Source organism: Hippichthys cyanospilos, chromosome 11, assembly GCF_059441005.1.
Source record: "Hippichthys cyanospilos isolate Australia breed blue-spotted pipefish chromosome 11, RoL_Hcya_1.0, whole genome shotgun sequence".
NCBI lineage: Eukaryota > Metazoa > Chordata > Actinopteri > Syngnathiformes > Syngnathidae > Hippichthys > Hippichthys cyanospilos.
In genome coordinates this window covers 20388687-20409540 of record NC_142379.1, presented here as the reverse complement: position 1 = coordinate 20409540, position 20854 = coordinate 20388687, and the positions used below count along the sequence as shown (strand labels likewise).

At 40.6% G+C, this 20854-nt stretch overlaps 5 protein-coding genes across 12 annotated transcripts; 2 read left to right on the top strand and 3 right to left on the bottom strand.

The window, feature by feature from the left end:
• Nucleotides 1-209: 209 nt before the first annotated feature.
• Nucleotides 210-3353, bottom strand: LOC148416312 (uncharacterized). Its single transcript, XM_088427854.1, has 7 exons — nucleotides 3073-3353; nucleotides 2561-2607; nucleotides 2406-2453; nucleotides 2154-2316; nucleotides 1965-2072; nucleotides 1332-1389; nucleotides 210-733 (listed from the first exon to the last, which is right to left on the bottom strand). The coding sequence occupies exons 1-7, from the start codon at nucleotides 3148-3150 to the stop codon at nucleotides 210-212; spliced, it is 1026 nt and encodes a 341-aa protein (XP_088283980.1). The 5' UTR covers nucleotides 3151-3353.
• Nucleotides 3354-4357: 1004 nt separating this feature from the next.
• LOC148416311 (biogenesis of lysosome-related organelles complex-1 subunit 2-like) lies at nucleotides 4358-6577 on the top strand. The gene is made up of 5 exons (XM_088427883.1): nucleotides 4358-4663; nucleotides 5125-5241; nucleotides 5340-5459; nucleotides 5544-5648; nucleotides 6117-6577. Exons 1-5 carry the CDS (start codon nucleotides 4498-4500, stop codon nucleotides 6146-6148), a joined length of 540 nt encoding a protein of 179 aa, XP_088284009.1. The 5' UTR covers nucleotides 4358-4497; the 3' UTR covers nucleotides 6149-6577.
• Nucleotides 6578-8365: 1788 nt separating this feature from the next.
• LOC148416310 (transcription factor 7-like 1-B) lies at nucleotides 8366-12356 on the bottom strand. Of its 3 annotated transcripts, XM_088427871.1 has the most exons (8): nucleotides 12061-12356; nucleotides 11900-11963; nucleotides 11001-11047; nucleotides 10845-10892; nucleotides 10594-10756; nucleotides 10405-10512; nucleotides 9772-9829; nucleotides 8367-9173 (listed from the first exon to the last, which is right to left on the bottom strand). In XM_088427871.1, exons 2-8 carry the CDS (start codon nucleotides 11933-11935, stop codon nucleotides 8650-8652), a joined length of 984 nt encoding a protein of 327 aa, XP_088283997.1. In that variant the 5' UTR covers nucleotides 11936-11963; nucleotides 12061-12356; the 3' UTR covers nucleotides 8367-8649. The 3 variants fall into 3 exon arrangements, with proteins under 3 accessions (XP_088283995.1, XP_088283997.1, XP_088283994.1); XM_088427869.1 differs by lacking the exons at nucleotides 11900-11963; nucleotides 12061-12356 and adding an exon at nucleotides 11513-11793 and having other exon boundaries at nucleotides 8366-9173; nucleotides 10405-10506; XM_088427868.1 differs by lacking the exons at nucleotides 11900-11963; nucleotides 12061-12356 and adding an exon at nucleotides 11513-11793 and having other exon boundaries at nucleotides 8372-9173.
• Nucleotides 12357-12785: 429 nt separating this feature from the next.
• LOC148416309 (biogenesis of lysosome-related organelles complex-1 subunit 2-like) lies at nucleotides 12786-19199 on the top strand. Of its 4 annotated transcripts, none has more exons than XR_015867240.1 (6): nucleotides 12786-13101; nucleotides 13563-13679; nucleotides 13778-13897; nucleotides 13982-14086; nucleotides 14555-14763; nucleotides 16577-19199. XR_015867240.1 is itself a non-coding variant. In XM_088427880.1 (5 exons), exons 1-5 carry the CDS (start codon nucleotides 12936-12938, stop codon nucleotides 14584-14586), a joined length of 540 nt encoding a protein of 179 aa, XP_088284006.1. In that variant the 5' UTR covers nucleotides 12786-12935; the 3' UTR covers nucleotides 14587-15015. The 4 variants fall into 4 exon arrangements, 1 of the variants encoding a protein (XP_088284006.1); XR_015867238.1 differs by having other exon boundaries at nucleotides 14555-15010; nucleotides 16577-18767; XR_015867239.1 differs by lacking the exon at nucleotides 16577-19199 and adding an exon at nucleotides 14874-15015.
• On the bottom strand, nucleotides 16804-20794 carry LOC148416308 (transcription factor 7-like 1-B). Of its 3 annotated transcripts, XM_088427867.1 has the most exons (8): nucleotides 20499-20794; nucleotides 20338-20401; nucleotides 19439-19485; nucleotides 19283-19330; nucleotides 19032-19194; nucleotides 18843-18950; nucleotides 18210-18267; nucleotides 16805-17611 (listed from the first exon to the last, which is right to left on the bottom strand). In XM_088427867.1, exons 2-8 carry the CDS (start codon nucleotides 20371-20373, stop codon nucleotides 17088-17090), a joined length of 984 nt encoding a protein of 327 aa, XP_088283993.1. In that variant the 5' UTR covers nucleotides 20374-20401; nucleotides 20499-20794; the 3' UTR covers nucleotides 16805-17087. The 3 variants fall into 3 exon arrangements, with proteins under 3 accessions (XP_088283992.1, XP_088283993.1, XP_088283991.1); XM_088427866.1 differs by lacking the exons at nucleotides 20338-20401; nucleotides 20499-20794 and adding an exon at nucleotides 19951-20231 and having other exon boundaries at nucleotides 16804-17611; nucleotides 18843-18944; XM_088427865.1 differs by lacking the exons at nucleotides 20338-20401; nucleotides 20499-20794 and adding an exon at nucleotides 19951-20231 and having other exon boundaries at nucleotides 16810-17611.
• Nucleotides 20795-20854: the final 60 nt, after the last annotated feature.

Below are 20854 nucleotides of genomic sequence, written 5' to 3'. Positions count from 1 at the left end.
ATTTCCAGAATAACAAATGTTATTTTTTATTTTTTTTAGAATAAACAAAAAAAGCGGTCCCATTTTCGTTAGCACACTTTTAATGAATAAAAAAAACACACAGAATAAAATTCATAAAATACGTAAAAAAAGAAGTTTCGAGTGTATTCACATGACCTAGATCACTTTCTTAGAATATTTACATGACGTGTCCAGGTCTACTCCACGTCTTAGGTGGACCAGAAGGACGAAAAGGAGACAGTGGATGTCTCCAGGGTTTCCAACTCCTTAATAAGGATGGAGCTCTGGTCCTCATCCCGTAGGCTGCAAAAGACCGACGGGGGGGATTTGAACGCCTCGGCCGCTTCCGTGGCTTCCAGTGCCTTAAATAAGGCGGAGGTCAGGTCTTCCCCCTCCTCAAGCGGACCGCCGGTGGACGAGGACGAAGACGGGCTGGACGCCTCGTCCCATTCCAGCTCCTTTAAGAAGCTGGAGATCAGGTCTTCCCCCTCCTCAAGCGGACCGCCGGTGGACGAGGACGAAGACGGGCTGGACGCCTCGTCCCATTCCAGCTCCTTTAAGAAGCTGGAGATCAGGTCCTCCTCGGGTCCAGCTTGCGGCACGGAGGACAAGAATGCCTCGGCGGAGTCCATGACTTCCTTTAATTGGGTGGAGACCAGGTCTGCTTGGGGTACTGCATCCAAAGTGCACATGCACGGAGGGTCGGTCTGTGCGGGGACCTCAGGTGCCAACACTGCAAACACAAACAGCTGTTATCCTTTCAATTCATGAGTGTATTACAAAAACATTTTTTTGAAATGAGACAATTAGAGGGATGGAAAAAGTGTCGTTAGTTTCATGAAATTTGAATGAAAACGCAAGCTCGGGATAGGTACGTTTTTAAAAGGATGTGTCATTTTTGGAGGAGATTATTTTCGCAGTATAATATTTCATTCTATCTTAAAGACATATTTGACATTTTTTAAGCTTTGAGACATTCAACATTTTCAAAGGTTTCAAGTGTTTGGCAAAAGAACAACATTTCGTTTCAACAAGGCAGGCAGTGAATGAGTTCATTTCAACGCGCGAAAGGTGACGTCAAAGCCAAAAGGTGGTAGCGAGTTTGCTCGAGACTGCCCTCTGCTGTCGATTGGATGTTACGTCATTGGCACTGACGCGATTGGTTAATTAACCCCTTGAACGCGTGATTTTGTTTTGGCGGCAGCGAGGTCAAACTGTTTGAACAGTATTAATTGTACAGGAGGATGAAAACATATCAAATGAATTTACAGATTAAAAAAAAAAACAACAACAACGACTTTTTACCGCTAAAAAATGTGAGATGTACTCACCGGTTGGAGCGTTTGGACGCTTGGCCGCACTGCCCCACTCTCTCTTTCTCTTTCTGCCCTGCACAAGACACAACAAAATGATCGTTAGTGCGCAAGACAACATGATGAAAAACTAGAAAATGCATTCTGGAGAACTTGCGTGGAAAAGATGATGGGTGATTTTGAATAACATAGAATCTGGGGTGTACCCAATAAATTGACCATGATTACCGCCACCTGGGGGTAGACGGGCGATAATGTGTGATGTACGTCATAAATCCTGTCAAGATTACCACGGGAGAGAAAATCTTGCGTGCATCTAAACAAACGATAAAGATGCCCGGGGTGACTTCAAAAAATGGAATTTTTAAAGCTAACGTGATTGTGAAAACAAAGTTTTCCCAACGTGAGATGAATGTGCTAGAACCTGTGATTCTGCAACGGAATGAAAATCGAGGGTGTACCTATATATTAAAACTATTACAAAACAGGAACATTTATTGGTGGAAATATAAAACATCTGTGAATCTGAAATGCAACGCTTTTCGTGTGAAATGTCAAAGCTCCCATATCGGGAATGAATGGTGAACAATAAAAATATTCCTTTCCGCAATTATTGACTTCTTTCACTGTTATTGTAACTAATTGACTCACGTAGTTCTCGCTACAGGACCAGTCCGGGTACATGTTGGCGTGCAGGCGGTTGAGACGCTGGGAGTGCTCGAAATATCTCGCCTTCTCATCCGCTGGCAGTGACTTCCACTGTGGACATCAAGTGTAAAGTGTAAGCGCACACACATGCAAACTGCACACCAAGAGGATGTGCAGATCACAAACACTCACAATCTGCCCCAGGATCTTGTTCACGGAGGCGCTGTCTTTGGGACATTGGCCTCCAGGCGAAATTTGGGCTCTCACGAAAGGCCGCTGCTCCTTCATGAAAACCATGAAGGCGTTCGGCGGCTTTTTGATATACGGCCTGGAGTTCTCGACAATCCGCTTGTTCCTATTGAGACAACAGAAAAAAAAAAAAAAAATCTAAAGTGTGCCTGGACTGCACGTTCAAGGAAATACATTTTTGCAAATGATTCTTACCGGGAGGAGTTTTTGCTTGGCGGAAACTGGTACGAAAGTTGTCCATCTCTACGCACGTCAAAAAACACAAATTAGGCAACATTTAAAAAAAAAAAAAACAAACAAACAATCAAAAAATGAGATTGACTACGTTTTTTTTTTTGTGCGGTACTTACGTCACTCGGACGGGAAGTTGATTCTGCTCAACGGGTGAAACGCTAAACTGCAAAGTTAAAAAAAAAAAAAAACGTTAGTAACGTACTTTTTATGAGCAATAATCTGTAACTATAATTTTGAAATAACTCGACTTTGGATAACTGATTTTTTATACCTTCCACAAAAATCACCCGTGTCGGTTTATTTGTGCGTTATACGTCGTTCACATTACTGTGATTACTTATTGCACTTTCGAAAATGAACATTAAACCCGATTCCGGATCGTCATTCATCTTCGCGAGAGGATGCAAGAGTCACAAAAGTACAAAAGTAAAAACTTTTAAAAAAGTCAGAAACTGTTACAACAATTTCTAAACTAATTTTGTTTCTCTCCAAACGTCGATTTGATGGAGACTTTCTTTAGCTGAATGCTCTCATACATGTTTCGGTAAGTTTCCGAAAGTGCAATAAAATTATTTATGTTTGGATAATAAACTAATAACGAATGAGAAAAAAAACCCATTCTCCGTACCAAGTGTTGATTGTCCATCATCATGCATGCCTCTGCGTCAGAAATTTGGAAATGTTTTTCCCAGTCGATGTTTGCCATCCTCGCTGGTTGAAGCACTTGAGGGTAACTAATATTAAACTACATCAACATCTAAATATATACATTGACAGGGACCCGATATTAGCCAATCACAGCGTGAGGAGACGGGTCGTCTTTGATACGTCACGAGGTCAGACGTTAATGAAAGAGCGACCGTGACGGGCTAGCTAACGGCTGAGATTGCTGACTTAACGGCTGAGCTTTCGGACTTAACGACGGAATTGGCCGCAATAGCGTCCAATTTGAGCGAAAATGCGTCAATTTTGTCAGCCAAACACATAAAAAGAGAACGTAAAACGATACGCGTACCTTCAGTGGCCATCTTGGTGCGTGGATCGCCACCATTTGGAAGCCCCCGGGGAGGAGTGGGGGGCTTCAAGTTTAAAAGATAAATCAGTATCTTGTATGAAAAAAAAAGTCACAATACACGACAATATAAGACAATATATACTAGTATCATATATTCTGACCCTTTCTGCTATTGCAGAGCTTCTAAACCGCTTTCAGTGATGTTGCGCCCCTGTGGAATATGACCCGTTTGCCTGCGCAAAAAGTTTTTTAGGCTGGAATTGAAAAAAAAAAAAAAACATTAAATTGGAGTGCTGTGCCAACGTTATTTTAGATCAGATAAGATTAACTTTATTGTCCCCAGGTGGAAATGAGCCTTAGGCAAAGTGAGTTAGACCAGAGCAGTGTTTAAAACATATGTAAAACAGACATCTCAAAGCACATCAGCATAGCAGCATTGTACAATTAGTGTAGGGAATAAGACACTGGCATGTTCATGGACATTCCTACGATAAATGTTAAATGTTGAATCTAAAATGTTGGCATAGCATCCATCATCAAACGTGAAACCCACCGTCAGGTTGATATCAAGAGTTTAGTTTTTGTTCCATAAAAATGACGTTGTGGTCTCTATGTCATTTTATTCCTCACCGACTTGTGTAGTTTTGTTTTGTTTTTCCCATCCCAAGTGAAGTTACTTTTTGTAAATAGCAAGACTTGAATTTCACATTAAGAAACTGACTTCTATGTGACACATACTATTGTATTTTCCCATTGAAATGTAAATCAATTGTATCAATATCAACGTTAAAATGCAAAGCAATTCAAGAGAGAGAGAGAGAGAGAGAGAGAGAGAGAGAGAGAGAGAGAGCGAGAACTAGCGAATGGCAACGTAAGATGGCCGCCAGCGGGTTTACGTTATCCTACGGCCCGAAACTAATTGGGTTTGGCGGTGCATTTCGGTAGCGGAAGTGGCTCTGGTTGGCGGGCGGAAATCACATGTCCCCCCGGCTCACATGACAGACAGATGTTGGGGGCAGTCAAAACACTAGACACAAAATGGCTGCCATGGGAGATGACGCTGCCGCAATGGACAGCGTTTCTAAGTCGCCAGGGGCCATATCCGCTCCTCCGAACGCCGTTGCAGATTTTACGAGCCACGGGGAAGCTGCAGAGGATATGAAGGAAACACCAGTGGCCGTTGTTAAAAGACCCAACACGAACAGTAAGCGAATAACTGTTCCGGTTTCCGTAGCGTGCTAATGCTAATAGCTAATAACAATCGAAGCATTTGTTTTCCCCCGTGACGTGCACTGGTAAATGAATAAACTCCAGATATTTTTGCATAATGTTCTACCCGTGTTATTTCAATTTCCAATTACCCAATTGATGATCATGATTGGCAACTTTGCTAGTTCAGGTGCAAACTTTATTCCCAGAGAAAGTTGAAGGATGCTTTGCTTGTAGTTTTGGTTTAAATAGTTGGACAGTAAGGAAGTGGTCAGAATGAGTCTCTTGTCCCGGTGTGTAAAATAAGTGGTTCCGTGCAGGAAAGTGACAGCCTTTGTCAATTATTCATTTTAGTGACTGTTGTGGTTCTCTGAAACACTCACGGCTTCGATACAGATTCTTGTTGGGAGCTTTTTTGTTTGTTTGTTTTCTCCAAATTCCTTTTGCTTACTCGAGGTGATGGTGGTGTGGATACAGCAGAAGAAGCCGTGGAGCCCACGGAGCCTGACATCAACGCGTTGTGTACCGACATGTTTGAAAAGATGGTCGTTTTTCTTCAAGGAGAACTCACGGGTATTGCTAAAATGTATTCATTTACTCGTTACATTTTTTGTTCAACCATGGCTGCCTTTATTTTTTCGTGACCTCTCTCCTCGTGGTGCTTATTTCAGCCACTTGCGAAGATTATCGTCTGTTAGAGAACATGAACAAACTAACTAGTCTGAAATACATGGAGATGAAAGACATCAGCATCAACATCGGTCGAAACTTGCAGGATCTCAACAATAAGTGTGAGTCCTATCTACTACTTGCGTCGCCCTGAATTGAGGAATAAACAGCACCTTCATATGCTTCACTTTTGCACGTTTTCTTAGACGCTAGCCTTCAGCCTTACCTGGACCAGATCAATCAGATTGAGGAGCAAGTCTCTACGTTGGAACAAGCTGCGTACAAACTGGATGGCTATTCCAAAAAATTAGGTGAGAACCCCATAAACACAAGGCAACGTGTTTTATTGTTTTAGTAAGAAGCGGACTTTTTACGATGAAAACAGTGGAGATAAGTAACAAGTCCGATTGAGGAGAGCAAAAACCTTTGTACTATTGATACTCATTGAAATGTACTGACAGTTCTCCAGCAGGTGGCAGTATTGCACCAAAAAGCAACCGTGTTTCCGTGAGCTCTTCCGGCATCAAGTTTTAAAACGTAATTTTCATTGAAATGTATTATTTTCTGTCAACAATAGTCAAGTAATTGTTACAGTTAAATGACAGACTCTTAAAATTCTGGTATGTAAAATTGCTAAGACCGTCAACATGATTCTTGAAAGATTCTTATGTCAGATTGTATGAGGCCACCATTTGTCCATCAGGTGGCGGTATTGCACCGCAAGTCAGCAGGGTGTTTAGTTAGCTCTACCGGCATCAAGTCTTTCCTTCTCTCTCCAGAGGCCAGATTCAAAAAACTGGAGAAGCGATGAGAGCAGCAACCAGAAACGTGTAGCTTTCCGTCCGTCACCCCACTTGATGTCTGATGCGGACACTGCAATGCGGGAGGACACAGAGACATTGGAAAACGGGTTACCAAGGAGGGAGCAGCTGAAGGCTGCAACGTTTGCATCTTAGATTTGAAGTGACACAGCAAAAGTTGTACAACAGTGAGTGCGCACTTTATTTGAAGAGCAACGGCCTCGTCCTGTTTGCATGGTAACACGGGTGATTATGAGCGACTCTTGTTTTCTTTTTTAACGTCACTCATCGTATGTAGATAGATGGTCGATGAGGCATGCACAGAGTCTACCGAAGATGTGAAGGTGAAACCGTTGAAGGTTTGGGAAACTCTACCTCTGGGCCACGGCGCCACGATGTTCGTCGACACTGTGAAAGCTTGAAATAAAGTGTGAAGTATGTTTGGACGTGAATCTGTGTGAAGACCTATGAACAACACAAAGTTAAAAAAAAAACTGAAAAAAGTTGAACTGTGGAATGAAAAGTAAGACGAAATGAAGTAAGAACAGTTTGAATAGGCCAAATAATGAAAATGTGAATCATACAAAAAAAAACTTGAATTGTAGGAAAACGATGAATAGTTGAAACTTGAAAAAGTATAAAAAGAATAATGAATAAAAAAATAATAAAGGTGACGAAAAACATAAGTGTGAAGGTTTCACCTTCACACAATAATAATAATAATAATAATAATAATAATAATAATAACGATAACAATAATAATAAAGAAAATGGCCGAGCACAATAGCATATGTGTGAGGGTTACACCTTGACACAACTACAGTTTGTGGAAAAAATTGCAGAATGATATTGAATTGCGTATATGACCTTTAATTCGATTCATTACAGGATAAAACCAAAATAACAGACGGACAAGTGAAGCTTTATGAAGTACTTCAGATTTTTTTTTCGTGTTCTAGATGGCACTTCGGATTGAACGATGCGGTGGAAATGTCATCCTTTCCACTGAACTAGCATTTATCGTTAAACCAACAGCACCATCTAGAGGAGCAAAGTGCTTTGTGACGCTTTTTTCTCCTCACTAAATAATATCACCTTGTTTTATTTTAGAATTTAATAAGTGGAGTCGTAGGACTTAGCTAAACAGTTTAAAACGGCCATGGTTTGAATTGATCTAAAAATATTGACATTAGAAGGAGGAGAATTTCTCATTTTGAATTCTTTATTTGGATATTAACAGTGATTTTTTTGTTGAATGATTTCTTTACTTGGCAGTGACAAGCTAAACAGTTTAAATTTGTTTTAATCGATCGAAAAATATAGAAATTAGAGAAAGGAAAATTATTTTCGATTTTTGTTGTTGGTATTTCAATCGCGAAAATGTTTTGTGTTTGGTCATTTGGGGCTTAAGTTGAAATTTTGAAATTTATAATGTACATTTTTAACCTTCTTATGGCTCATATCAAGATGCATTCCTTTTTTGTTTAACTTCTGACTAAAGAATGTCTCATAAAGTATCAATGTGGAAAACTAAATGATTATTATTTGATTCTTGCACATCTGCAGCACCTGTTTTGAGGGGGTTCAAATGATAAAAGTTTAAATTGGTCAGTACAGAAATTACTTGAGAAAAACACATGTCATTTTTTTTTAAACTCCTGTAGGTATTTAAACTGTGAACAATTCAGATTTATTTGAAAAGTGTGAGCTTTCGGCATGTTGAAAATCATTCCCAAGCCTTAAGTTTTGGCTGCGTTTTTGGCTGAAACATGTGAAATTCGGGGAAAATGACATTTTTACAATGGAAATGAAGGAAAGCAAACGTGGTGAATAATTGGAATATGTTCAAGATAGAACGATGCGATTTTGTTTTTAACCATATAGAGCATTTTAGCATGTCAAGAAAGTGTGAGAAAAAAAAAGAATGATACAGTACATTCAAAGGTTTAGAAGAACATTTGTGTAAAAAAATGTAAATCTTGATCTGCTTTAATTTTGCAGGTTCCAGATGCTTTACGCAGACGTCTCCATGGATCGCGCTGAATTTTGGGAGATGTTTGACGGGCGTCTATATCACAAGTTGAGACAGGAGCTGAGTTGCAAGGACGCTTTCCCGGAGGTTTACGACCAAATTTGTAAGGCAGCCAGACACTGATCTCCCACGGCCGCAAGTCTTATCGGATTTCAATTGTTTTTTTGTTTTGTTTTTTGTAACCGAATCGATGGAAGTTGTCTTACGTGTATTTGACCACAAGTCTTCGAAGTCACAATGTGCCTTGCGTGTTTGAAAAACCTCAATAACAATTTCCAGAATAACAAATGTTATTTTTTATTTTTTTTAGAATAAACAAAAAAAGCGGTCCCATTTTCGTTAGCACACTTTTAATGAATAAAAAAAACACACAGAATAAAATTCATAAAATACGTAAAAAAAGAAGTTTCGAGTGTATTCACATGACCTAGATCACTTTCTTAGAATATTTACATGACGTGTCCAGGTCTACTCCACGTCTTAGGTGGACCAGAAGGACGAAAAGGAGACAGTGGATGTCTCCAGGGTTTCCAACTCCTTAATAAGGATGGAGCTCTGGTCCTCATCCCGTAGGCTGCAAAAGACCGACGGGGGGGATTTGAACGCCTCGGCCGCTTCCGTGGCTTCCAGTGCCTTAAATAAGGCGGAGGTCAGGTCTTCCCCCTCCTCAAGCGGACCGCCGGTGGACGAGGACGAAGACGGGCTGGACGCCTCGTCCCATTCCAGCTCCTTTAAGAAGCTGGAGATCAGGTCTTCCCCCTCCTCAAGCGGACCGCCGGTGGACGAGGACGAAGACGGGCTGGACGCCTCGTCCCATTCCAGCTCCTTTAAGAAGCTGGAGATCAGGTCCTCCTCGGGTCCAGCTTGCGGCACGGAGGACAAGAATGCCTCGGCGGAGTCCATGACTTCCTTTAATTGGGTGGAGACCAGGTCTGCTTGGGGTACTGCATCCAAAGTGCACATGCACGGAGGGTCGGTCTGCGCGGGGACCTCAGGTGCCAACACTGCAAACACAAACAGCTGTTATCCTTTCAATTCATGAGTGTATTACAAAAACATTTTTTTGAAATGAGACAATTAGAGGGATGGAAAAAGTGTCGTTAGTTTCATGAAATTTGAATGAAAACGCAAGCTCGGGATAGGTACGTTTTTAAAAGGATGTGTCATTTTTGGAGGAGATTATTTTCGCAGTATAATATTTCATTCTATCTTAAAGACATATTTGACATTTTTTAAGCTTTGAGACATTCAACATTTTCAAAGGTTTCAAGTGTTTGGCAAAAGAACAACATTTCGTTTCAACAAGGCAGGCAGTGAATGAGTTCATTTCAACGCGCGAAAGGTGACGTCAAAGCCAAAAGGTGGTAGCGAGTTTGCTCGAGACTGCCCTCTGCTGTCGATTGGATGTTACGTCATTGGCACTGACGCGATTGGTTAATTAACCCCTTGAACGCGTGATTTTGTTTTGGCGGCAGCGAGGTCAAACTGTTTGAACAGTATTAATTGTACAGGAGGATGAAAACATATCAAATGAATTTACAGATTAAAAAAAAAAACAACAACAACGACTTTTTACCGCTAAAAAATGTGAGATGTACTCACCGGTTGGAGCGTTTGGACGCTTGGCCGCACTGCCCCACTCTCTCTTTCTCTTTCTGCCCTGCACAAGACACAACAAAATGATCGTTAGTGCGCAAGACAACATGATGAAAAACTAGAAAATGCATTCTGGAGAACTTGCGTGGAAAAGATGATGGGTGATTTTGAATAACATAGAATCTGGGGTGTACCCAATAAATTGACCATGATTACCGCCACCTGGGGGTAGACGGGCGATAATGTGTGATGTACGTCATAAATCCTGTCAAGATTACCACGGGAGAGAAAATCTTGCGTGCATCTAAACAAACGATAAAGATGCCCGGGGTGACTTCAAAAAATGGAATTTTTAAAGCTAACGTGATTGTGAAAACAAAGTTTTCCCAACGTGAGATGAATGTGCTAGAACCTGTGATTCTGCAACGGAATGAAAATCGAGGGTGTACCTATATATTAAAACTATTACAAAACAGGAACATTTATTGGTGGAAATATAAAACATCTGTGAATCTGAAATGCAACGCTTTTCGTGTGAAATGTCAAAGCTCCCATATCGGGAATGAATGGTGAACAATAAAAATATTCCTTTCCGCAATTATTGACTTCTTTCACTGTTATTGTAACTAATTGACTCACGTAGTTCTCGCTACAGGACCAGTCCGGGTACATGTTGGCGTGCAGGCGGTTGAGACGCTGGGAGTGCTCGAAATATCTCGCCTTCTCATCCGCTGGCAGTGACTTCCACTGTGGACATCAAGTGTAAAGTGTAAGCGCACACACATGCAAACTGCACACCAAGAGGATGTGCAGATCACAAACACTCACAATCTGCCCCAGGATCTTGTTCACGGAGGCGCTGTCTTTGGGACATTGGCCTCCAGGCGAAATTTGGGCTCTCACGAAAGGCCGCTGCTCCTTCATGAAAACCATGAAGGCGTTCGGCGGCTTTTTGATATACGGCCTGGAGTTCTCGACAATCCGCTTGTTCCTATTGAGACAACAGAAAAAAAAAAAAAAATCTAAAGTGTGCCTGGACTGCACGTTCAAGGAAATACATTTTTGCAAATGATTCTTACCGGGAGGAGTTTTTGCTTGGCGGAAACTGGTACGAAAGTTGTCCATCTCTACGCACGTCAAAAAACACAAATTAGGCAACATTTAAAAAAAAAAAAAAACAAACAAACAATCAAAAAATGAGATTGACTACGTTTTTTTTTTTGTGCGGTACTTACGTCACTCGGACGGGAAGTTGATTCTGCTCAACGGGTGAAACGCTAAACTGCAAAGTTAAAAAAAAAAAAAAACGTTAGTAACGTACTTTTTATGAGCAATAATCTGTAACTATAATTTTGAAATAACTCGACTTTGGATAACTGATTTTTTATACCTTCCACAAAAATCACCCGTGTAGGTTTATTTGTGCGTTATACGTCGTTCACATTACTGTGATTACTTATTGCACTTTCGAAAATGAACATTAAACCCGATTCCGGATCGTCATTCATCTTCGCGAGAGGATGCAAGAGTCACAAAAGTACAAAAGTAAAAACTTTTAAAAAAGTCAGAAACTGTTACAACAATTTCTAAACTAATTTTGTTTCTCTCCAAACGTCGATTTGATGGAGACTTTCTTTAGCTGAATGCTCTCATACATGTTTCGGTAAGTTTCCGAAAGTGCAATAAAATTATTTATGTTTGGATAATAAACTAATAACGAATGAGAAAAAAAACCCATTCTCCGTACCAAGTGTTGATTGTCCATCATCATGCATGCCTCTGCGTCAGAAATTTGGAAATGTTTTTCCCAGTCGATGTTTGCCATCCTCGCTGGTTGAAGCACTTGAGGGTAACTAATATTAAACTACATCAACATCTAAATATATACATTGACAGGGACCCGATATTAGCCAATCACAGCGTGAGGAGACGGGTCGTCTTTGATACGTCACGAGGTCAGACGTTAATGAAAGAGCGACCGTGACGGGCTAGCTAACGGCTGAGATTGCTGACTTAACGGCTGAGCTTTCGGACTTAACGACGGAATTGGCCGCAATAGCGTCCAATTTGAGCGAAAATGCGTCAATTTTGTCAGCCAAACACATAAAAAGAGAACGTAAAACGATACGCGTACCTTCAGTGGCCATCTTGGTGCGTGGATCGCCACCATTTGGAAGCCCCCGGGGAGGAGTGGGGGGCTTCAAGTTTAAAAGATAAATCAGTATCTTGTATGAAAAAAAAAGTCACAATACACGACAATATAAGACAATATATACTAGTATCATATATTCTGACCCTTTCTGCTATTGCAGAGCTTCTAAACCGCTTTCAGTGATGTTGCGCCCCTGTGGAATATGACCCGTTTGCCTGCGCAAAAAGTTTTTTAGGCTGGAATTGAAAAAAAAAAAAAAACATTAAATTGGAGTGCTGTGCCAACGTTATTTTAGATCAGATAAGATTAACTTTATTGTCCCCAGGTGGAAATGAGCCTTAGGCAAAGTGAGTTAGACCAGAGCAGTGTTTAAAACATATGTAAAACAGACATCTCAAAGCACATCAGCATAGCAGCATTGTACAATTAGTGTAGGGAATAAGACACTGGCATGTTCATGGACATTCCTACGATAAATGTTAAATGTTGAATCTAAAATGTTGGCATAGCATCCATCATCAAACGTGAAACCCACCGTCAGGTTGATATCAAGAGTTTAGTTTTTGTTCCATAAAAATGACGTTGTGGTCTCTATGTCATTTTATTCCTCACCGACTTGTGTAGTTTTGTTTTGTTTTTCCCATCCCAAGTGAAGTTACTTTTTGTAAATAGCAAGACTTGAATTTCACATTAAGAAACTGACTTCTATGTGACACATACTATTGTATTTTCCCATTGAAATGTAAATCAATTGTATCAATATCAACGTTAAAATGCAAAGCAATTCAAGAGAGAGAGAGAGAGAGAGAGAGAGAGAGAGAGAGAGAGAGCGAGAACTAGCGAATGGCAACGTAAGATGGCCGCCAGCGGGTTTACGTTATCCTACGGCCCGAAACTAATTGGGTTTGGCGGTGCATTTCGGTAGCGGAAGTGGCTCTGGTTGGCGGGCGGAAATCACATGTCCCCCCGGCTCACATGACAGACAGATGTTGGGGGCAGTCAAAACACTAGACACAAAATGGCTGCCATGGGAGATGACGCTGCCGCAATGGACAGCGTTTCTAAGTCGCCAGGGGCCATATCCGCTCCTCCGAACGCCGTTGCAGATTTTACGAGCCACGGGGAAGCTGCAGAGGATATGAAGGAAACACCAGTGGCCGTTGTTAAAAGACCCAACACGAACAGTAAGCGAATAACTGTTCCGGTTTCCGTAGCGTGCTAATGCTAATAGCTAATAACAATCGAAGCATTTGTTTTCCCCCGTGACGTGCACTGGTAAATGAATAAACTCCAGATATTTTTGCATAATGTTCTACCCGTGTTATTTCAATTTCCAATTACCCAATTGATGATCATGATTGGCAACTTTGCTAGTTCAGGTGCAAACTTTATTCCCAGAGAAAGTTGAAGGATGCTTTGCTTGTAGTTTTGGTTTAAATAGTTGGACAGTAAGGAAGTGGTCAGAATGAGTCTCTTGTCCCGGTGTGTAAAATAAGTGGTTCCGTGCAGGAAAGTGACAGCCTTTGTCAATTATTCATTTTAGTGACTGTTGTGGTTCTCTGAAACACTCACGGCTTCGATACAGATTCTTGTTGGGAGCTTTTTTGTTTGTTTGTTTTCTCCAAATTCCTTTTGCTTACTCGAGGTGATGGTGGTGTGGATACAGCAGAAGAAGCCGTGGAGCCCACGGAGCCTGACATCAACGCGTTGTGTACCGACATGTTTGAAAAGATGGTCGTTTTTCTTCAAGGAGAACTCACGGGTATTGCTAAAATGTATTCATTTACTCGTTACATTTTTTGTTCAACCATGGCTGCCTTTATTTTTTCGTGACCTCTCTCCTCGTGGTGCTTATTTCAGCCACTTGCGAAGATTATCGTCTGTTAGAGAACATGAACAAACTAACTAGTCTGAAATACATGGAGATGAAAGACATCAGCATCAACATCGGTCGAAACTTGCAGGATCTCAACAATAAGTGTGAGTCCTATCTACTACCTGCGTCGCCCTGAATTGAGGAATAAACAGCACCTTCATATGCTTCACTTTTGCACGTTTTCTTAGACGCTAGCCTTCAGCCTTACCTGGACCAGATCAATCAGATTGAGGAGCAAGTCTCTACGTTGGAACAAGCTGCTTACAAACTGGATGGCTATTCCAAAAAATTAGGTGAGAACCCCATAAACACAAGGCAACGTGTTTTATTGTTTTAGTAAGAAGCGGACTTTTTACGATGAAAACAGTGGAGATAAGTAACAAGTCCGATTGAGGAGAGCAAAAACCTTTGTACTATTGATACTCATTGAAATGTACTGACAGTTCTCCAGCAGGTGGCAGTATTGCACCAAAAAGCAACCGTGTTTCCGTGAGCTCTTCCGGCATCAAGTTTTAAAACGTAATTTTCATTGAAATGTATTATTTTCTGTCAACAATAGTCAAGTAATTGTTACAGTTAAATGACAGACTCTTAAAATTCTGGTATGTAAAATTGCTAAGACCGTCAACATGATTCTTGAAAGATTCTTATGTCAGATTGTATGAGGCCACCATTTGTCCATCAGGTGGCGGTATTGCACCGCAAGTCAGCAGGGTGTTTAGTTAGCTCTACCGGCATCAAGTCTTTCCTTCTCTCTCCAGAGGCCAGATTCAAAAAACTGGAGAAGCGATGAGAGCAGCAACCAGAAACGTGTAGCTTTCCGTCCGTCACCCCACTTGATGTCTGATGCGGACACTGCAATGCGGGAGGACACAGAGACATTGGAAAACGGGTTACCAAGGAGGGAGCAGCTGAAGGCTGCAACGTTTGCATCTTAGATTTGAAGTGACACAGCAAAAGTTGTACAACAGTGAGTGCGCACTTTATTTGAAGAGCAACGGCCTCGTCCTGTTTGCATGGTAACACGGGTGATTATGAGCGACTCTTGTTTTCTTTTTTAACGTCACTCATCGTATGTAGATAGATGGTCGATGAGGCATGCACAGAGTCTACCGAAGATGTGAAGGTGAAACCGTTGAAGGTTTGGGAAACTCTACCTCTGGGCCACGGCGCCACGATGTTCGTCGACACTGTGAAAGCTTGAAATAAAGTGTGAAGTATGTTTGGACGTGAATCTGTGTGAAGACCTATGAACAACACAAAGTTAAAAAAAAAACTGAAAAAAGTTGAACTGTGGAATGAAAAGTAAGACGAAATGAAGTAAGAACAGTTTGAATAGGCCAAATAATGAAAATGTGAATCATACAAAAAAAAACTTGAATTGTAGGAAAACGATGAATAGTTGAAACTTGAAAAAGTATAAAAAGAATAATGAATAAAAAAATAATAAAGGTGACGAAAAACATAAGTGTGAAGGTTTCACCTTCACACAATAATAATAATAATAATAATAATAATAATAATAATAACGATAACAATAATAATAAAGAAAATGGCCGAGCACAATAGCATATGTGTGAGGGTTACACCTTGACACAACTACAGTTTGTGGAAAAAATTGCAGAATGATATTGAATTGCGTATATGACCTTTAATTCGATTCATTACAGGATAAAACCAAAATAACAGACGGACAAGTGAAGCTTTATGAAGTACTTCAGATTTTTTTTTCGTGTTCTAGATGGCACTTCGGATTGAACGATGCGGTGGAAATGTCATCCTTTCCACTGAACTAGCATTTATCGTTAAACCAACAGCACCATCTAGAGGAGCAAAGTGCTTTGTGACGCTTTTTTCTCCTCACTAAATAATATCACCTTGTTTTATTTTAGAATTTAATAAGTGGAGTCGTAGGACTTAGCTAAACAGTTTAAAACGGCCATGGTTTGAATTGATCTAAAAATATTGACATTAGAAGGAGGAGAATTTCTCATTTTGAATTCTTTATTTGGATATTAACAGTGATTTTTTTGTTGAATGATTTCTTTACTTGGCAGTGACAAGCTAAACAGTTTAAATTTGTTTTAATCGATCGAAAAATATAGAAATTAGAGAAAGGAAAATTATTTTCGATTTTTGTTGTTGGTATTTCAATCGCGAAAATGTTTTGTGTTTGGTCATTTGGGGCTTAAGTTGAAATTTTGAAATTTATAATGTACATTTTTAACCTTCTTATGGCTCATATCAAGATGCATTCCTTTTTTGTTTAACTTCTGACTAAAGAATGTCTCATAAAGTATCAATGTGGAAAACTAAATGATTATTATTTGATTCTTGCACATCTGCAGCACCTGTTTTGAGGGGGTTCAAATGATAAAAGTTTAAATTGGTCAGTACAGAAATTACTTGAGAAAAACACATGTCATTTTTTTTTAAACTCCTGTAGGTATTTAAACTGTGAACAATTCAGATTTATTTGAAAAGTGTGAGCTTTCGGCATGTTGAAAATCATTCCCAAGCCTTAAGTTTTGGCTGCGTTTTTGGCTGAAACATGTGAAATTCGGGGAAAATGACATTTTTACAATGGAAATGAAGGAAAGCAAACGTGGTGAATAATTGGAATATGTTCAAGATAGAACGATGCGATTTTGTTTTTAACCATATAGAGCATTTTAGCATGTCAAGAAAGTGTGAGAAAAAAAAAGAATGATACAGTACATTCAAAGGTTTAGAAGAACATTTGTGTAAAAAAATGTAAATCTTGATCTGCTTTAATTTTGCAGGTTCCAGATGCTTTACGCAGACGTCTCCATGGATCGCGCTGAATTTTGGGAGATGTTTGACGGGCGTCTATATCACAAGTTGAGACAGGAGCTGAGTTGCAAGGACGCTTTCCCGGAGGTTTACGACCAAATTTGTAAGGCAGCCAGACACTGATCTCCCACGGCCGCAAGTCTTATCGGATTTCAATTGTTTTTTTGTTTTGTTTTTTGTAACCGAATCGATGGAAGTTGTCTTACGTGTATTTGACCACAAGTCTTCGAAGTCACAATGTGCCTTGCGTGTTTGAAAAACCTCAATAACAATTTCCAGAATAACAAATGTTATTTTTTATTTTTTTTAGAATAAACAAAAAAAGCGGTCCCATTTTCGTTAGCACACTTTTAATGAATAAAAAAAACACACAGAATAAAATTCATAAAATACGTAAAAAAAGAAGTTTCGAGTGTATTCACATGACCTAGATCACTTTCTTAGAATATTTACATGACGTGTCCAGGTCTACTCCACGTCTTAGGTGGACCAGAAGGACGAAAAGGAGACAGTGGATGTCTCCAGGGTTTCCAACTCCTTAATAAGGATGGAGCTCTGGTCCTCATCCCGTAGGCTGCAAAAGACCGACGGGGGGGATTTGAACGCCTCGGCCGCTTCCGTGGCTTCCAGTGCCTTAAATAAGGCGGAGGTCAGGTCTTCCCCCTCCTCAAGCGGACCGCCGGTGGACGAGGACGAAGACGGGCTGGACGCCTCGTCCCATTCCAGCTCCTTTAAGAAGCTGGAGATCAGGTCTTCCCCCTCCTCAAGCGGACCGCCGGTGGACGAGGACGAAGACGGGCTGGACGCCTCGTCCCATTCCAGCTCCTTTAAGAAGCTGGAGATCAGGTCCTCCTCGGGTCCAGCTTGCGGCACGGAGGACAAGAATGCCTCGGCGGAGTCCATGACTTCCTTTAATTGGGTGGAGACCAGGTCTGCTTGGGGTACTGCATCCAAAGTGCACATGCACGGAGGGTCGGTCTGCGCGGGGACCTCAGGTGCCAACACTGCAAACACAAACAGCTGTTATCCTTTCAATTCATGAGTGTATTACAAAAACATTTTTTTGAAATGAGACAATTAGAGGGATGGAAAAAGTGTCGTTAGTTTCATGAAATTTGAATGAAAACGCAAGCTCGGGATAGGTACGTTTTTAAAAGGATGTGTCATTTTTGGAGGAGATTATTTTCGCAGTATAATATTTCATTCTATCTTAAAGACATATTTGACATTTTTTAAGCTTTGAGACATTCAACATTTTCAAAGGTTTCAAGTGTTTGGCAAAAGAACAACATTTCGTTTCAACAAGGCAGGCAGTGAATGAGTTCATTTCAACGCGCGAAAGGTGACGTCAAAGCCAAAAGGTGGTAGCGAGTTTGCTCGAGACTGCCCTCTGCTGTCGATTGGATGTTACGTCATTGGCACTGACGCGATTGGTTAATTAACCCCTTGAACGCGTGATTTTGTTTTGGCGGCAGCGAGGTCAAACTGTTTGAACAGTATTAATTGTACAGGAGGATGAAAACATATCAAATGAATTTACAGATTAAAAAAAAAAACAACAACAACGACTTTTTACCGCTAAAAAATGTGAGATGTACTCACCGGTTGGAGCGTTTGGACGCTTGGCCGCACTGCCCCACTCTCTCTTTCTCTTTCTGCCCTGCACAAGACACAACAAAATGATCGTTAGTGCGCAAGACAACATGATGAAAAACTAGAAAATGCATTCTGGAGAACTTGCGTGGAAAAGATGATGGGTGATTTTGAATAACATAGAATCTGGGGTGTACCCAATAAATTGACCATGATTACCGCCACCTGGGGGTAGACGGGCGATAATGTGTGATGTACGTCATAAATCCTGTCAAGATTACCACGGGAGAGAAAATCTTGCGTGCATCTAAACAAACGATAAAGATGCCCGGGGTGACTTCAAAAAATGGAATTTTTAAAGCTAACGTGATTGTGAAAACAAAGTTTTCCCAACGTGAGATGAATGTGCTAGAACCTGTGATTCTGCAACGGAATGAAAATCGAGGGTGTACCTATATATTAAAACTATTACAAAACAGGAACATTTATTGGTGGAAATATAAAACATCTGTGAATCTGAAATGCAACGCTTTTCGTGTGAAATGTCAAAGCTCCCATATCGGGAATGAATGGTGAACAATAAAAATATTCCTTTCCGCAATTATTGACTTCTTTCACTGTTATTGTAACTAATTGACTCACGTAGTTCTCGCTACAGGACCAGTCCGGGTACATGTTGGCGTGCAGGCGGTTGAGACGCTGGGAGTGCTCGAAATATCTCGCCTTCTCATCCGCTGGCAGTGACTTCCACTGTGGACATCAAGTGTAAAGTGTAAGCGCACACACATGCAAACTGCACACCAAGAGGATGTGCAGATCACAAACACTCACAATCTGCCCCAGGATCTTGTTCACGGAGGCGCTGTCTTTGGGACATTGGCCTCCAGGCGAAATTTGGGCTCTCACGAAAGGCCGCTGCTCCTTCATGAAAACCATGAAGGCGTTCGGCGGCTTTTTGATATACGGCCTGGAGTTCTCGACAATCCGCTTGTTCCTATTGAGACAACAGAAAAAAAAAAAAAAATCTAAAGTGTGCCTGGACTGCACGTTCAAGGAAATACATTTTTGCAAATGATTCTTACCGGGAGGAGTTTTTGCTTGGCGGAAACTGGTACGAAAGTTGTCCATCTCTACGCACGTCAAAAAACACAAATTAGGCAACATTTAAAAAAAAAAAAAAACAAACAAACAATCAAAAAATGAGATTGACTACGTTTTTTTTTTTGTGCGGTACTTACGTCACTCGGACGGGAAGTTGATTCTGCTCAACGGGTGAAACGCTAAACTGCAAAGTTAAAAAAAAAAAAAAACGTTAGTAACGTACTTTTTATGAGCAATAATCTGTAACTATAATTTTGAAATAACTCGACTTTGGATAACTGATTTTTTATACCTTCCACAAAAATCACCCGTGTAGGTTTATTTGTGCGTTATACGTCGTTCACATTACTGTGATTACTTATTGCACTTTCGAAAATGAACATTAAACCCGATTCCGGATCGTCATTCATCTTCGCGAGAGGATGCAAGAGTCACAAAAGTACAAAAGTAAAAACTTTTAAAAAAGTCAGAAACTGTTACAACAATTTCTAAACTAATTTTGTTTCTCTCCAAACGTCGATTTGATGGAGACTTTCTTTAGCTGAATGCTCTCATACATGTTTCGGTAAGTTTCCGAAAGTGCAATAAAATTATTTATGTTTGGATAATAAACTAATAACGAATGAGAAAAAAAACCCATTCTCCGTACCAAGTGTTGATTGTCCATCATCATGCATGCCTCTGCGTCAGAAATTTGGAAATGTTTTTCCCAGTCGATGTTTGCCATCCTCGCTGGTTGAAGCACTTGAGGGTAACTAATATTAAACTACATCAACATCTAAATATATACATTGACAGGGACCCGATATTAGCCAATCACAGCGTGAGGAGACGGGTCGTCTTTGATACGTCACGAGGTCAGACGTTAATGAAAGAGCGACCGTGACGGGCTAGCTAACGGCTGAGATTGCTGACTTAACGGCTGAGCTTTCGGACTTAACGACGGAATTGGCCGCAATAGCGTCCAATTTGAGCGAAAATGCGTCAATTTTGTCAGCCAAACACATAAAAAGAGAACGTAAAACGATACGCGTACCTTCAGTGGCCATCTTGGTGCGTGGATCGCCACCATTTGGAAGCCCCCGGGGAGGAGTGGGGGGCTTCAAGTTTAAAAGATAAATCAGTATCTTGTATGAAAAAAAAAGTCACAATACACGACAATATAAGACAATATATACTAGTATCATATATTCTGACCCTTTCTGCTATTGCAGAGCTTCTAAACCGCTTTCAGTGATGTTGCGCCCCTGTGGAATATGACCCGTTTGCCTGCGCAAAAAGTTTTTTAGGCTGGAATTGAAAAAAAAAAAAAAACATTAAATTGGAGTGCTGTGCCAACGTTATTTTAGATCAGATAAGATTAACTTTATTGTCCCCAGGTGGAAATGAGCCTTAGGCAAAGTGAGTTAGACCAGAGCAGTGTTTAAAACATATGTAAAACAGACATCTCAAAGCACATCAGCATAGCAGCATTGTACAATTAGTGTAGGGAATAAGACACTGGCATGTTCATGGACATTCCTACGATAAATGTTAAATGTTGAATCTAAAAT